Source organism: Liolophura sinensis, chromosome 11 (assembly GCF_032854445.1).
Source record: "Liolophura sinensis isolate JHLJ2023 chromosome 11, CUHK_Ljap_v2, whole genome shotgun sequence".
Lineage (NCBI taxonomy): Eukaryota > Metazoa > Mollusca > Polyplacophora > Chitonida > Chitonidae > Liolophura > Liolophura sinensis.
Genome location: NC_088305.1, coordinates 8,851,627 through 8,869,457, shown reverse-complemented (window position 1 = coordinate 8,869,457; position 17,831 = coordinate 8,851,627). Strand labels below are relative to the sequence as shown.

Here is a 17,831-nt window from a genome sequence, read left to right as displayed (position 1 = left end):
CGACTATTTAATTTGATGACAAGACAGCATTGTGAGTAATTCTAGACCAGTGACTTCTAATAAACTACAATGAACAACATTGCATTTTTTTTTACCTAATTCTATTTAAGACATGGCACCATGGAGATGTGTAAGTTGCTACTGTTATGCATTTACATAAAGTTAAAATAAAACCCTGGGGGAAACTGACAAGTGACTTGATTCACCGGTTTCCTGTGACCATTTCCAATTTGTAAAACCGTCCTGGCTGCTCTACTTTATTCTCCAAGCTGCAATCATTTTCAATTTGGCAATTGTGGTATTGAATGCAAAGAGTACATGTAAACAGGAACAAATGAATGAAATAGTTTTTAAGCATACTTAAAAACGTCACCTTTTTTTTCGAAATTGACATTGAGAGCAATATACTAAATTAAATTGTAAATTTATTTTTCAGACGAAAATCGTGTCAGACAAATTCCGGAAGCCGTTCCGAGACAGGTAAGTGTATCTCCTTAGGTTTTACTCTCTATGGTGTAATCTTATATATTACATATAAATATGCGCCTCCCCCCCCCACCCCCATCCGATTCTGCCCGGTTTCCTCCCACCTGGCCGCCGTGGTATAAGTGAAGTATTCTTCACTACGACGTAAAACACCACGGAAATAAACAAAATAAATATTGTAGAATCATTCTGGAGTCGTAAACATTTCTTTAAAACAAGAAGAAACAAAATAGCAAGATGTATAATCAGTAACAGCGGCTATGTTTAGTTTTGTTGACTTGTGGTGAAGATTTGCGTTTTGACCCCGAGAAAGGCAAGAATATCCAGAGCCAGGTCATGGCCGCCAGAGACGGAATAATTTTGGTTTTACGCATCTTTCGCAGTACTACTGCGAAACTAATGTCTACCGTCATATCGTGCCAGTGGTCATGATAGACGTGAAATGTTCGCCGGTACAAATCGTCAAATATTCAACCAAATTATCCAAATTACAATTCAGGCAGTAAACCGATAAAACGCCATGCAAATTCAAATTCCAAAACAGTTCCAGCTATGTCAGAAAGACATACCCGTGTCAAATCCTGTACGAGTGTCTGCAAAAACACAGTTTAAGGTCCATTACACATAACATCCTGCTCTAAAGCATGAAAGAGATCAATAAAATAAAACAGTTAAACGTTACGTGCATATTTATATTTCCAGGCATACGTATAAAGTACAAGACCCGCCGAAAGACCGCGTGAACAAGTTCCTAGCTCAGGCTATCACTGCGCGCAGTGTTGAGCGCGAGAGGAGTAATCACGTGACGTTTCTAACGTTGCGATTCCGTAGCGGAGACACAGAGAAAGAGGTGAGGGTGTTGGACTTTTTATGTCAATTTCTATTTGCGCTTTGTTTGTTTCATCAGCCTTGTGATGTCAAGTACAGCATACATGTTTTACACCGTGGACTGTATTTCAACTTAACATCGTCGCTAGCGTTGTTGTAACAGAGCTTTTCATATCGACTTCTGTGTGCTTCAAAGATACATAAAAATGGAAAGCAAATTTCATGGTTTAAAAAAAGGTGGTGCAAAGCCACCTTTATGTCTCAAGAAAAACGCTGAGAAGATTTTCTGTACTTTTCTAACGTATGACACAGCCTAATCTGCATATTAAGAAATAAGAGCCAAACGTTTGCTGTATACCTGAAATACTGCCGACTCGGCGTTAAACCGTCCGCCATGTATAAACTTTTTGTTTCGTGTCCAGTTTATGACGGCTGTAAATTTCGGACGCATGTCCATTCTCCACACAGTACAATTTTCAGTACACCTTCAAGACACTGCCACATTATCGGCGAATGCCCCTAGTTGGCGAATAGCGTAATAGTTATTTCGGAATATGGAGGGAAATAGACTTTAAGGCTAAAACTGATTACATGGCGGCGCTTTTGATGACTTTAATCTGTGTGATTTTCTATACCTTGAAATATAATACCGGTATTTCGGTTATGCATGATCGGTTATGCATGATCACAAAACTAGAAAGATGTGCTTTTTAAACTTTATGCGAGATACTTTTAATATCGATGCATGTAAACATTTGGTCTAGTGATGTGATTTCTTTTAACCATGTATTTTTCTTTTTCTCTACTGTATAGTACCAGTCCATCGAGGACATCGCCTTCACCAGCAGTATTATTACCGCCCTCTTCCTCCTCCTTTCTATGGCTGGTATGCAGTCGGTCATCTTACCCAGGTAAATCTACCTTATAGGAGAAGAAAACTATAAAGAATGACACCATAGGCGGAAAAGAGCACATTCTCTTTCTGGTGGTGCTTGCTGCATAATTTTGCGATTTTTCCTCGCCATACACGTAAAGCCTGAAAACGGCAAAGCTGGCATATATCATCGCTTAGTCCATCGCGTCCTCCATCTTTAACACTCTGTAATTTATGCTGGGGGTGTGTTCCCTCTCAGCTAATGAGAGTCATTAAAACTTAAGTTTTAGTTTCAGACGATGTATTATATGATTGTATACTTGGGTTTGTAAGACCACATTCTACCCTAACCTTTGCTGAAACACCTGTAAATATATAGCAGTAGCTGAGTGGGTGCGTCACTCATAGTCATTTGCTACTTAGGTAACCCTGTCATCCTTGTACTCATTGTCCGCCATGTTTCAGAACTCTTCTCCTACTGATGCTGTTCCTCGTCGCTTTCTCATGGCTCGCCATCATTCTCATGTTAATCCTCAGCGTTAAACTCAAGGTATGTAAATCTCGTTTTACAAACTGTCACAACGTTGCATCTCGCTCAATTACCATTGTATGTCTTCATATTACATGTGTTTTTTCCTTTGTCCTTAGGACAGGTACAATTTAAAGCATAAAGCGTACCCACGGGTAAAACCTGATAAAACCAAAAACAGTGCTGAAAGCAACGTAAACCAAACCCTGAACAAACGGCCAATGTATTGTTATAATACGCAGTAGATCTGCGATCACTCGCTCAAAGCGAGTTGATTATCACTACCATTGCAACACGTGTTAAAAACATGTGTTACCTTTACAGTTACAATCAACTTCGCGTCCATCGCCTTCTGCAAAAGGCCCGTGTTATATAACAGAAAACCTATCGAGTAATTTGGCAAAATGTGAAATACTAGACAAAGATGATATATTGCAACCTATGGTTTCCTCCCACCATAATCCTGAACGCCGTCGTAGATGTGAAATATTCTTGAGTAAAACACCAATCAAATAAAGAAATAAGTAATATGTTGATGAATCATATAATATCTTACGAATTTAATCTTCTGGGTGGTAAACTGCACTTTCGATCGTGCTATTAGCCGTACCACATATTGTGTGTGCAAAACTGACCGTTCAAATTAAATGAAACTTCACGTATGGCTTCATGGACGTCTGGGTCTTCAAAGCAGATTGGCTGGACTTACCGTTAGTCTACCTCCTCAGGTCAGAGTTACCGGCCCCGATAGCACAGTTGGTAGAGCGTCAGCTTCGGGAGCGGTAGATTCAGGATCAATCCTGGGTCGATACCTAAGACCTCAAAAGAGGAAGTTGTAACTCCCTCGGTTAGCATTCAGCATGAAAGGGATAGTGCAACGACTGGTTGACCCGTATCAGTATAATGGCTCGGGCAGGGCAGCTTACTTGCCTTAGGTTAAACCCCTACGACGTTAAACCTCAAGCACTCACTCACTCAGGTCAGAGTTCAGGATTTACTTGTTTACTCTTCTAAGCATAATGTTTGCACATTCTTTAAACCACAATGGCTTGGCGCTCAACACTGAGATATTTTAGCAAGGAAACAAGACTGATTGGCTTTGTGTCAGTATAATGTGATTGCTTGGAGTGTCATGTCTGGTGTCTTCGGCAAAAATATTTTAATGGCGGCAGCACTTTGGCTGAAAGGAAGCGCCTTGCCACAAGGAGACACAGTATACTTACACACACCTTATGAGTGAGTCTTATGAGTCCGTTTAAAGAATTAAAAATTAATGAGCACGACGTAAACACCCAGGCATACATACCTACTACACATTCCCACCATCATGCTGGCCGCTGTTGTGTAAGGGAATTATTCATGAGTACGGTCAAATAAATAAATAAATAAATAATGCCTCCACACCTTCTAGGCTATACTGTATCCAATGCTTGGAGACAAATTCGATGAGCTCCAGAACCGATGGCCCTTGGTTACCTCCCTTGATGTTTTTTTTTTCTGTTTTGTTTGACAGTGTACAGAATTCGACTTGCGCAAATCATCTGTTCTCAGATTATTTGTGATGATCACCACTATAGTTCTTACTTATGCAATGGCTCAAGTCAATGTGGTAAGTTAAGCAAATTATTTTTGGTTAAATTTGCATGTGCTGATAATAAAATCATTCATGAAATGTCATGAAATTTTTGTTTGTCTGTATTGACATCTAACACTCAAACATGTGTTAAATAAATGTGATGTACACATGCTTGTGTTACAAGATAATAAAACATAAACTTGTGTAGGACAAAAATGAGGTAATTTATGCATAGCATGCGCCGTTGTGTTGGTACAACAAAAACTTGCGTATTATATTGTGTTCAATTCTTTCAACACAAAACAATGTTGTTCAAATATGATAAAGACTTTTGTTGTAAAGAACACATGGGTACCACGCGGGTGTAGCAAATATAATACCGTTCTCAAGTGTACGTATTCCTGTACCGAAACGTTGTGTGCATCTAAATTGTCTACTGTATTACAACTTACCAGCTTCTACATAAGTAGGCGTCGAAACAGACATTCGTATCCGAGCCGCCAATCAAATTGGACATGCCGGATCAATAATGGCAATATTCTCAAACCGATGTGTAATAGACGTTTAAGAAAGTATATAAAGTACGAAATCAAGACCCAATCATGCAGAGAAGCACTCAGCAAATGTCAGTGATGATGGAAATGCCGTTAAAAGATTGGTTTCACGATGTTTCGATGGTTTGGTCAGAGGTCGAGCCGCCAGTCGAGTTCGACATTCCGGGTCAATAATGGCAAGGGATATTCCCCAAAAGACGTTTAATGGACCGTTAACAAAGTATTTAAAGTACGAAATTAAGATCTTATCATGCAAAGAGGAGAAGTCAGCAGTTGTCAGTGATGCTGGGAGTGGTCTTCAAAGAAATCATGATGGTTCCCGTCGATGTCTTTGTGTTTTGGCCAAGGTTTTTAGTTAAAAGTTTGTAAAAGATCTTCTGAAGCGCTTTGGTTTACCCCGTCTCATCCGATTTCCCAAACCAATATCTTCACTTGTATTATTGGAGTGACCAGAGCATAAGTAGGGTAGTAATTAAATTACAATCAAATCAAGAAATAAATAAATAATTTGAAGGAGATGTAGGTACTTTCACGAACGATTATTTTTAAGTTTCCAGTTATTTTAGTGTCACTAACAGGTTGTTTTTAGAAATGTGTCTTGTGGATCGACGTGGAACGCCCCCTCATTGTTTATACAAATGCGTATACGAAAGTCGTATTTGAGGCTTACAGATTCACTAATACAAAGTTATTTTCTTGTTTCAGTTTTGTTGTAGTGGCGGCATCTGGGTGGAGATAAGCGCTGGCCTGTACCCTGACGCTAGCCACCTGACCTGTGTCCTGCCCCAGTACATCTACCTGAGCGCCATCATGGCGTTTCTGTGCGTCACCATCTTTCTGCGGCTCTCCGCACTCATCAAGGTCACCTTGTCGCTCATCATGGCCGCCATCTACATTATCCTCATGGAATACACACACAAAGCCTTGTTCGACGACTTCGACCGGAGCATTAAGTAGGAATAATAACAGATTCGTTTATGTATTTTTGTATTTATTTATTTATTTATTTATTTATTTATTTCATTGTTGTTTAACTCCATATACTGAAGAATTGTTCATTTAATTATACCATTGCGGTCAATTTTTTGAGTGGAGGATATGCGCCCATGTTAAAGTGCTACTGATATTATTTTTGCAACAACAAAAGAACATTTTTTTGATGAAAATTTATTCCAGCAGATTATACATATACAAGAGATTTTGTTTTTCGATCACCTCCAGTACTCTTCTCACTATAGTAACTGCTTACACTAAAGATAGCTTTAATTCTTTATTAGAGGCCTCTGTGGTCGCCGTGGATTCAAGTCCAGTTCATGCTGGCTTCCTCTCCGGCCGTGCATGAGAAGGTCTGGCTGCAACCTGCACATGGTCGTGGGTTTTCTCCGGTCTCTACCCGGTTTCTTCCCACCATAATGCTGGCCGCCGTCGTATAAGTGAAATATTCGTGTGTGCGGCGTAAAACACCAATCAAATAAATAAATAAATACTTCTTCGTGTTCTATGTTTTTAAAACAGAATATCATTTTTAAAAACGTTTTAACACAGATAGTTTGTCTTATGTTTCTCTTTTACATTACAGGAATATTCTGACTGATTCAGCCGCGTTTGCGCGATGCGGTGTATGGTATTGACTGCAATTAAAACCTTTGACAAGTCTAATTCATACGCCACGTTCCAACACTGCGGACAGTCAAATGCTACAAATCGCGAGAATGATCGCAAGATATTTCTGCTTTTATTCGACTAATCGAACTGAAGGGTCGACTGGACAATTGCACTGTGACCCTAGAAACGCGGCTTTAGAATATTGATTATGGAAGAGGTTGAAACTTTTAAAAAAAAATGAAGATATTGACATTGACCTATTAACATAAACATTTTTTGTGGTTTCCAGGCCGGCTATTCCGAACCACGTCATGGGCATTGTGGTTCTTGTGATTTTCACTTTGGCCTTATTTATCCATGGTCGTCAGCAGGAGTGGACATACAGACTTGACTTTCTCTGGAAATCACAGGTATGTAAGCCAGCCTACCCAGATAGACAAGTTCTGATTAAGATTAGATTGCAATGTGTATTCCTTGTTAGTTCCAATAGTCTATTTAGTTAGACTTCCGTTCGAGTAAGGCAGGTGCGAGAGTTACGGTGTAAAACAGTCCCAAATAGGTGGGATTTACGGTAAGGAATTAACATTCACCGCCCGTTTAAACTTCCTAGCATAAGTCAACGTCAACCCAGTGGCCTGTGTAATTAACTAACCTTTTCCCAGGGTCCAAACTAACATATTTGGGGATGTTTCCCACTGTAACTCTCGTAACAAATATGGATAGCAGACAGAGAGAACAGTGAAAACGCATTCGGAAAATCTGCATGAAAACACCTCAAAAGATTCGTGAAACGTGACATTATTAATTCTATATTTAGTTCCTGGCAAGCTGAAACAAAGTTAGATTGTCGTTCAAAGTAGAAGTGTCTTTAACAAGATGGAATTTCAGAAAGCATTCATGGGGAACATTTGAAGCTGTGTACCCTTTTCTTCTTTTCTTCAGCACATCGCCATTATTGTATTGTTGTACTCACAAAGCAAAGATGTAGTGCGCAAGCTTTGCGACAATGTGTATCTGTACACGGCTTGGGGCTGGCTTGTGTAGGCCGGAAATGTTGTACGATCACGCCAAATCTTGATATTCTCCTGAGTAAAGGGACGCAACCTACTATAGTTACGCAAGAAAAGCCGCCTTAGTGACTTCTCTGATTTACACAATTTTCAAGCATCCAATACTGTACTTCAGCGCCATGCAGATCCAGAGCCCGTCAGGGTAAAACGTTGATCTCATCACTGTTTTTGCATATAAATGTATAATTATAAATCATCTTCTATCCATTTCTTTGCTCATGCTTTTGAGACGGTTTTTTGGAGAATAAACCTATAGCTTTGGTTCTGTGTGGAATAAAGGAATTTTCCTGACTAGAAATCGATCAGGCTACCTCATTAGCCAATTTTGACAGCTAAAGGAATTTTCAAAAGAAAAAGAAATAAATTAAATTAATTCCAAGAAGGCTTTTCTTAGCGAGCTGTGAAGTTGGGACAGTATTTAGCTAATAACAGTTGTTTTTTTTTTAAATTTCAATTTCCCTCGAGGAAAATAAGACTGAAATCGTTTTGAGGACTAGAGGGTATTGCGACAGCGCAAACCTCACCAATAGAAGATTTATGAATGTGGCTCTCCAGCCTTCTTCAGATCTAAACAAATCATATAACTTATAAAACAGCAGATCCCTCAGCCTACTTGAATAATAATGTCCGCTATTGCTGTACATGATCGCTTCTCTTGGTATTGAAAACGATTCATCATGTTGAATGGAAACTTGGTACAAAGCTTCACTATATTCAGTTACAGACGACGTTAGGGTTTCGGACCCCTATATCTAATTTGAACACACGTATGGTCGTTTTCGATTTTAACTGGTTTCGGGACTTAAGTGGAAAACAATTCATCATATCTAACTGAATCTTGAATCTTGGTACTTGACCATTACAAGTTATAGCCCAAGTTCGAATTTCAGACCCCTACGTCCAGTTTTCACACATGTATGACAGTTTTCAACGGACCCTTTTGTTCTTAGCAATTCGCAAGAATTGAACTGAAACTTGGTGTATGACTTTTATCATATCGAGTTACAGTTCAAGTTTGAGTGTTAGGCTGTGTTATCCTTTCTCATCTATGCTTCTACCTTTTTAAGCATATACACGAACAGTTGGAATAAAACCCTGGCTGAAGTAAACTGACAAGAGGCTTGATTTCACCGGTAATACGTGTGACCATATACCAACTATCACATTGTCGTCACTGCTGTGGTTTTACTCTGTGCTGTAGTCATATCTGTTCTGTTGACAGGCTGCCGAGGAGACGTTGGAGATGAGAGAATTGCAGAACAACAATAAGCAGATCCTGTGCAACCTCCTGCCTGCTCATGTCGCCTCTCATTTCATAGATAACCAGAACAAAAGTCATATGGTTTGTACCCTATCGTTTCTAACATGTAGTGTTTATGTTTGTATTTTATGGTACGAAATGAGTCCACTTTCGCAAAACTTCGGAACTTTTCGTAACTACTCTCGTAACTACTCTCGTAAAACATTTCGGTTCATGGCGCTATAGCGCAGTGTATAAAGAATCGAAAAATATCCGAGAGAGTATAAACATCCGACAAACCAGAAATATCCGAGGGACCAGAAATATCAGGGACCAGAAATGTTATACAAACAGAAAATGCCGCAAATGTTACAAATGTCACACAAAGCACAAATGATCACACATGTCAGACAAAAAAAAATGTCAAACAAACCTTGAATATCATAAAGACCACAAATGTCGCACGGGCCACATATGTCACACAAACCACAAATGTTAAATGGGCCACAAATGGAAATCGGACCACAAATGTCACACGGAGCACAAATGTCACACTGACCACAAATGCCAAACAAATATTCCAAAGTTGTCACACCATGTGCATGCATGTCTTGGGGCCCAAATTCTCACCACCCCAACATATGTCAACATATTCTCCAAGTTTCCCGACGAATTTCACTGATATGTGTTCTGTATTCAAACTGCACATCTCTGATCGTTATAACAATTGCGGAACGCCATTTTATCTGTCCTACAGGAATTGTACAGTCAACAGTATCACCGTGTTGGGGTCTTTTTCGCTTCCATTCCAAACTTCTCCGACTTCTACACAGAGTTGGACGGCAACAACCAGGGCGTGGAGTGTCTCAGGGTTCTGAATGAGATTATTGCGGATTTTGACGAGGTGAGCGAGGAGCTTATCAACAGATTCTTACCGCCTAATATTGGCCTAATATTCAGACTGTACGCCTCGAAATCGGCAGACCTGGGATTAAACCAGGTTCGGGTCATACAAAAGAGTGCAAAAATTGTGCTTGTTGCTGTCTCGCTTAGCGCTCAGCATTGAGAGGTTCGAGCAAGGAAACTGGTTGGCTGGTGTCAATTGGCTGGATTGTCATGTATGGTGTCTTCGGCATGATGCTTCAGTGACGACAGCACTTTGGCGGCATGAACACCTAATGAGTTCTCGTCGTTCAAGTCCGACGAAAAACCCAAACCATACATACATTTTCTCTGGGAAGTATGCTAAACCTTGACCAATGAGATGGCTTGTTCAATTCCCGCTCAGGCTGGTTAGGTTGAGGCTTTAAATGAGAAAATTTTTCGGGTACTTGGCGAAGATCGGTGGTTTCCTCTGGGAGACTGTTGATATTACGGCCTTCAGCAATAAATGCATAAATAAATAGAAATAACAACATGGGTAGATATACTGGCCTATCTAGCTTTATCAGTTAACACGTTCACTCTACATGTGAATGTTTGAATTATGATTTTGCTTTTCGTTTCTAATTTAAGTCTTTACAGTGAACTCCTTGTGAGTTAAAATAAACTTGCTTTATCGCATTCATATTGATATATTATCGTGTTCTCTTGAATTTCTGTTGTATTTTTTTGTTTAGTTATTAAATGAGCCTCGTTTTCGAGCGGTGGACAAGATAAAGACAACGGGGAATACATACATGGGAGCGGTGGGTTTGATGCCTGATCTCCTGATACAGGTGGGTCTGAGTAGAATGAATGAATGAATGAATGAATGAATGAATCTGAATGAATGAATGAATCTGAATGAATGAATTTGAATGACTGAAGGAATGAATGAATTAATGTGAATGAATGAAGGAATGTAAATGAATGCAAGAAAGAACGAACGAACGAATGAAGGAATAAGTGAATGAATGGATCAATGAATGAATAATCAGAGAATCAAGGAAAGAATGAATGAATGATTATGGCTTAGCGACACATCAACCATATTTCAACCATATCGTGGCGAGGAATCAAGGAAAGAATCAAAGATCCTGCTTATGACATGTACACATTTCGCCTTTTATAACTTGCTAGATTGTGTGTTATGTGACGATTTCAGCCAATTATGTATTACTGCAAAAAGTGGTGTGTCAAGGTTATTCCATCAAACGTCTTCACTCTAATATTCTTAAGGTACACCATGAGTATACTTCTCAGTACTTGTCACATTCTGCTTCGTAACCGCATGCGTCTAATTCCGCTTAACCCATGGCTAGTGACTATATTCGTCATGCTTAATTATATCACCACGATGGATGTATGAACAGTCGCAATCAAAGCGCAACTTGGATACATATTATAAAACGTTTGTTACAACTTTTGACAACGTGTTTCAGGACAACGAAGAGTCCATCACTTACCATTTGTCAGTGCTGGTCGAGTTCATTTTCGCAATGAAGGATAAACTGCGTGTAATCAACGAGAACTCGTACAACACTTTCATGATGCGAGTTGGTGAGTTAAACAATTGACTATAACCGAGCTAGTACACACGAGATGGGAGTTCAAACCCGGCCATGGACAGAAATTTCTAAATTACTCCCCTCTCATTTTTCGTTATTTTTATTTTTATTATTATTTTTTTATTATTTTTTTTTTTTGGTTACAATAAGAGTACACCATATCCAGTACACCATAACTGAGGTAATTTGACGGTATTTCACCGGTTACGTGTGGCCATTTGCCAATTATCATACTGTTGTCGCTGCTCTGGTTGCACCACCTATGCTGTAACCCTTTATTATTATTATTGACTCAGGAATTTCGCTCTCATTGAAGGTATGAACACAGGTCCGGTGGTGGCTGGGGTAATCGGGGCACGAAAGCCTCAGTACGACATCTGGGGGAACACCGTCAACGTGGCCAGCAGGATGGAGACAACGGGGCGTCCGGACCACATTCAGGTAGATACACAGAGTGTAGCTAAACCACAGAGTATGAACATGATTTGTGCCGGTTTGATGTAGCACGGACCATTTTTTAAAGGATGTCAGTTTTGAAGTGAAAAGCACTTTCTGAAATAAAATTAACCAATTTTGAAATCTGTTCCACTTTGAAAAAAATGACCAGTTTTGAAACAATTCTGCTGACTACTTTTGAAATAAATGTTGGCCATTGTTAAATAAGGTAACCAATTCAAAAAAAGGATTCACCAGTTATGAAAAGGGATGTGTTTGTGTCAAAATCTGTAATTTTTTTATTTCAAAAGTGGTCAGCATGATCATGTGAAAACGTCTTTTTTTTCCTAATTTTGTTTCAAAGACTGAACTTGTTTCACAACTGATCGATATTTCTCAATGATAGTTTAAAGTTGTCACGTCTTTCAAAAATGGTTTTTACACCGGCGTTTTGAGATTCTTGGTTTTGGACCACTCGTTAGATATGCATGTATGCAATTCGCATGCCGTAGCATTCGCGTAACAAGTATGAATAGATAAGGGAGGTAATTCTCGTTGACATTTGTTAAAACAACCCAAAACTTGTATCATGCTTCTGTTAAGTCCTGTGTCAGCAAAATGAGCTTATGGTGTTGTTGTTAATCTGATAACAGAATATCAGTCCAATTTTTATCTTTAGATATTCTTGTTTGGTTCCGATAATTTTATATGTACACTTCTGCCTTCAGGTAACCGAAGAGTTTCGATCGGCACTACGAGATCGATACGAATTCAAGTGTCGGGGAAGAATCGTGGTGAAAGGCAAAGGTGAAATGGTCACGTACTACCTGATGAGCCGGAAAGCCGGAACGTATTTTCCGGATAATCCGTCTCTTTGCAGCCTGAGTCCGGAAAGTCCTGGTATTCCTCGACCGCCTTCCCGAGAATCGCGATGTAGCGCACGGGAAAGCATGCCGCTGGTCAGGCAGTCGAGCACCGGTAGCGGCGGCCGCGAGATGGCGCGCCAAGGCTCTGTGACGTCACACGGCAAAGGCCAATCAAATTACGGCGCCATTCCGTTGGAGCGTAAGAATAGCGTGGAATCTTTCAAAGGGGCTGGCACGCCACCGGGCAGCCTGAACAGACGCAGGCCCGGAAGTACGGACAGTCCCAGAGAAAGCCGGAACCCTCTCCGTAAAATCAGCAACTCCTCCTTGACAAACTGCCTGTCCGGGGACGTTACGTATTCTCGTGTTGACTCTCCGGAATTGCCAGCTGTGCACTATATGAATGTCAATGTCCAAGGCAATAGCCTGCCTAGACACGAAAAGAACATTCAGTCAGCCATGTTTGACAGCCTCAAATCCACTAACTTGAATGAGACGCCCAAACCAGCTCCAAAACCGTCTCCTCGTTCTTCTGGAATACCAATAGCCAATCAAATTCCGCCGTCGGGCAAAGTTAAGAAGACTCTCTTAAACGACCCTCAGCCGCGTAGTAGTTCCTCTGTCAATAGCAGTCCTCAGATCCCAATCGCTCGCCCTACACCGCTTGTGTTTGCCGGCGTGGCTCCGATCATAAAATCACCGACTAGACCGCTATTTAATTGTCCCAGGATACAGGAAAATGGTGAGTCCAAACTCAACAACTACACTAGCAGCTCCGTTAACAAAGACATCCCTTGTAAGGAGTTTATAGCCATGAATAATATGCTAAAGGAACTGGGCCAATCTCTTAGCCCTAGTGACCCAAGCCGGAGACCACTTCTCAAATCCTCCGCCATACCACCCCCGCCTCGCTCGAAGGGAAACCGGCCTCAAGATGACCTTCTAGTTACAGGGGTGTACAAGGAACCCATTGACAAAACAGTCGCAGGAATAACCAATAAAAAGACTGGATCCATCAGTAACAAACCCGTCAATTTGATAGATTTTGAAAATTCAGGAAGACCGCCGCTACTATCGAATCTTCCGCGATCTCCATCCGCCGGGTCGCGGAGTAGCAATTCTTCTCGCTCAACCCTGACGCCTACGTCGGCACTTCTCGCTAGCATTGACGGCAAAACAATGTCTATTCTCGGCCCGCCGTCATCGGATAAAGACTTCCGTAAGCCGGGGTGTCTTCAAATGACTAGAAACATTCCTTTGTCATCGGAGAAATCTAGACAGAGGAACGGTTCCTGCTCACCACCCAAGAAATTCCCCAGCAAAATCCCGCGTGCTATTGCCAGTCCTGACGGAAAGAAGTTCTCCTTCACTGGGAATAGACTACCTAGTCCCGCCAAACTTTCTGATGACGATGTGGGGTCGAACAGCTCCTACCAGACAAGTGATAACTCATATGCCCTCGAACCCATCCCTCTTAAACACGCGGGCTACAACAGGCAGTTGTCCTGTCCAGACCCGCCGGATTCGAAAAGGAGCTCGCAAAGGGAAGAGCGCTTGCGGAGATTTGGCTTGCATTCCAAGTCGTCGGATACCCTGAGCAGTTCGGGTCGTAAATCGCCTGCTACTCCGCGTTTCCCTGTCCCCGATGACAGCGACGCCTTTAGTGATTTCTTTCAGGAACTGATGGCCGCGGCGTCTTCTCCTCGAACACGGCAAGACGCATCCATGTCGACCAAGCCGCCCTCTAGCGGCGTTAGAAAGGGAACCAACTCCAAGAATTGTAACGGTGCCCGACCAAAACAAACCTCTCTCAATCAGAATGGGACATCATTCCAAAACAGCGACGTCGTCAAGGCATTAGTGAGCCCCAAAGACAATCGGAGTATTAAGAAGGATATTATAAAACCAAAAACGTCATTTGCGTGGCAGCCAAAGTTTGGAGAATCAAATCGCGAGAAAACGCCAGAAGAGGCGGCATCTCAACCGGGACAGCGTCCTAATGGCGGACCAAATCCATACCAGGTGAAGCGACGACAGAACTTCGGCCTTCCTCCGCGACATTGCCGTAGCCTGGACTACATCCCCAGTGACAGAGAGGACGGTGCGTCTTCCGCGGCGTCTTCCGCCAACGTCAGCCCCAAACTGAAGCACGCGCTTCTCTTCCCGTACGCAATCGGGAACGGCCGCAAACCAGTGGCCATGGACAGTATCAGTGTGTCGTCTGTCGCCAGCAGCAGTGAAATGTCGAGGAGTGATCCTGCTATTAACTTTGACTCTGGTTCGGCGGCGTATGAATCTGAGTATGATAATTACCGCCCTGGCATGGCCAGTGACGAGGATTACTTTGTTCATGATAACATCAGCGATGTGGACCTCGACCTGTTCGATGATATCAATATAGACAACGTTACTGTTAGTGATACGTACAGCCTTGATATGCCTTTACGCAAACTTCATAAGAAAATCACAGATGTGTAGTCGCCAATTGGTCAGAAGCGGAAGTGTTCATCGATTGCGGTGGACATTACGGCCTACGCATTGGTGGTGAATGACCCCGGAAGAGGCGAAAATCACTGTGGACATTTGCAACATGGCCGACAACTGAACCATCGTAACTTTTACGCTACTTTGGTTCGTTTGCATAAGATGAACGTATTTGGTGCTAATTTAATTGTGTGGGATTGTGGCCAAAGGCAAATTACCCTGTGTATACACTGTGCACAATATCGCTTTAATTGCTTGATGATGGTATTACAAAATGTTTGAATTGTGTTTCTGATATCTTTCAATGGTTTTGCATAGAAAGAAATGTGCTGATTTCTGATGCGGGTACATTTAATGACTGTGAGTATTATGGGCTATGCGAGACAAATATGGTGTATTTCATGAAAATTACGACGTATCTTATCCACTGTCGAGACTTTTCAAAAGTTTTACGCGGTATCGCCAGTGCCTAACGCTCTTTGCAAAAATGTGACAAAACTGGAACTCGGTACCCTGAAATATACCTGCAAAGTTAGTGTGAAAAACAATTGTTTGATAGACTAATCGTCATACTGTCATTAGTTATCTATTTGCACAAACCAGAAATACTCCATTTATGGGAATGTATTCTACCGAGAGCAAGATGTTGTTTTAGTGCTTAGCTCTGTTTTGTTGTAGTCAAACCATGTAGTTATAAGTGTCTTTTGTTCTTAAGTTACGATCATTATGTAGCTTTAGCTGGTTTTTTTCTTTCTTATTTTGAGAGTTGCGGTTATATGTATCACTGTTTGCATTTATTTTCAAAATTTTGTCATAGGACCGTAGTAGTTATGTAATAAAGGTTTAGAGAAGAGATTCAATTTCCGGGAATTATACACGATGACGCAGGAATCTAAGTTTCTATGATGTTCTCTGTGTGGATAAAGTAGTTTGCCCAATTGTCGATTCTAATTTGATGGCCCTGATTCGTGATTAGCACGGAAAAGTTTCTTTGAACAAAACTACGAATTTTTAACAATAAAATAATCGTTTCAAAATAACTTACACTTGCCTTCTGCGGAGTGTGGATATATTTATACAGTTTACACTTGGGCGTAGGGCGCGTTTCAGAGGCGTATTTTATTGGACAGGTATAATTTTGTTGTTGTCAGACACTATGGCCTCTTCTTAAATACGGACTCAAAAAGTCAGTCTTGCTGATTGACTGCAATTCACTAGGTCTGCTTACCTTGATCAGATCAGCATATTTTGCGTTAATCAAAATCCTAAATATCTATCTGTCTGAAGTAAAGCATAAATAAAGCAAAAGCTTAATGATACTGCAGTGCCTCACCGCTATGCGTGACACGAATACAGCAGGTCCAGGTGAACTTAACCAATCGCTCCCATGCAAGTTTACGCCAGCGTCCAAGTAAAGCATACAGTGATATTAATGCTATGCGTTACTGACACCGTAGAGAGCAACTGCTACTCAATTTTCGGAACAGATGAATGTCCCCATGGTGTATTTTTCGCTGAATAACTCTAACTACTTCTTCCAGAAACGTTGCCCCCCACCCCCACGCCATTCTTATATAGAATAGAGCCTTAAATGACGATTTACGTCAAGGATTCATGTGTTGAAACCGAAACACAAAATCACAGTGTTTGCATTTGTAAAGTTCTGATCTGTCATCGACACCGGCTTGACTCGCATATGATTTCAACAGGTGTCATATGTATAGCGCGTAGACTGTACGCTGCCATGATGAGAACACACATTGAATTCAGCATTCGGAAACACATCTGTCACATAACCAGCACATACAGAGAGAAACGTGATTTTTCCCGAAGGAAGAATTTCGAAACTTTCTCCACGCGTCTATAATTTTTTAAGGAATATAAAACATATTAAAATAAAGGCTGCATCGAAAGAAGGGCCATTAAAACTGTGTCAGATATTGGGGTGTTTATTTGTCCGTCACCTTTTTTTTTATTTGTGATCATTCTGATATAAAAACATTATGACGTCACCTAGGCTCATAATAGCCCAATCTATTGTGTGTAGCCTACAAACGTTGCAACGTCTATCATAGGTCCCTTCCCACAACGCTGGATATTTCCTCTCCGTAGTTAGAACCTCTTCAATGTTCTTGCCTGACATTTTGTCAATCAGCAATCCTTATCAGAGGGCATTGCTCTTTTGTTGGACCACAATCGGTCATTTGTAGACCGCATACCAGGCCAAAGTTTGAACCCGCAGCCATATTTCCATTCTTGAATCTTTGCAGTGTATTCTCCATGATGGAGACTTTTCGCCAGACTCCGGAAACTTGGCAGATAAAAATCATTCGCTGTACAGGACAAAAGAAAAATCCAGATCGTGGAGATTAGTCCGCTCCGCGCCCCGTTTATGCGCGCAAAGTTTAAAGATAGTGAGTATGGCTGCCTGTTTCAACTTTTGCCGGGTCGTGGACTTGAAACGCTCGATATGAACGTAACAAGAAGCGAAGGTGGGCCAACAAAAGAGCGATCGCCTCGCCTGATCATTGTCTATTGAGAAAATGTCAGGTAGAAAACGTTACGGAGGTTTTGGCTGATGGTAGGAAATTACGCAGTTGTTCTCCATGAACCTCTTTCAGACCATATATCGTCTTTTGAGTAACTTCCTTATATTAAGTAAAAACGATTAACAAAATAATTATCCAGATTAGGGACAGTTTCATCTTCCGGTGTTGGCTATATCAGTTTTAACAAGTTCTACATGCTGCTATTTCGCTAAGGGTCGCTCATTGCGGGACTTCCCTAGGATCTAC

The 17,831-nt window shown here is 41.2% G+C and overlaps 1 protein-coding gene across 1 annotated transcript in view; it reads left to right on the top strand.

Moving 5' to 3' along the window:
* The window catches only part of LOC135477484 (adenylate cyclase type 1-like), a 101,126-nt gene extending 84,452 nt beyond the window's left edge, over positions 1–16,674 (top strand). The window contains exons 9-21 of the mRNA XM_064757602.1: positions 437–480; positions 1,189–1,336; positions 2,128–2,225; positions 2,654–2,738; positions 4,231–4,326; positions 5,553–5,800; positions 6,742–6,862; positions 8,745–8,864; positions 9,520–9,666; positions 10,382–10,480; positions 11,126–11,243; positions 11,568–11,692; positions 12,415–16,674. Of these exons, the coding sequence (XP_064613672.1) occupies positions 437–480; positions 1,189–1,336; positions 2,128–2,225; positions 2,654–2,738; positions 4,231–4,326; positions 5,553–5,800; positions 6,742–6,862; positions 8,745–8,864; positions 9,520–9,666; positions 10,382–10,480; positions 11,126–11,243; positions 11,568–11,692; positions 12,415–15,030 (4,065 nt within the window). The 3' untranslated portion in view covers positions 15,031–16,674. The remainder of the gene's footprint in view (positions 1–436; positions 481–1,188; positions 1,337–2,127; positions 2,226–2,653; positions 2,739–4,230; positions 4,327–5,552; positions 5,801–6,741; positions 6,863–8,744; positions 8,865–9,519; positions 9,667–10,381; positions 10,481–11,125; positions 11,244–11,567; positions 11,693–12,414) is intronic.
* Positions 16,675–17,831: the final 1,157 nt, after the last annotated feature.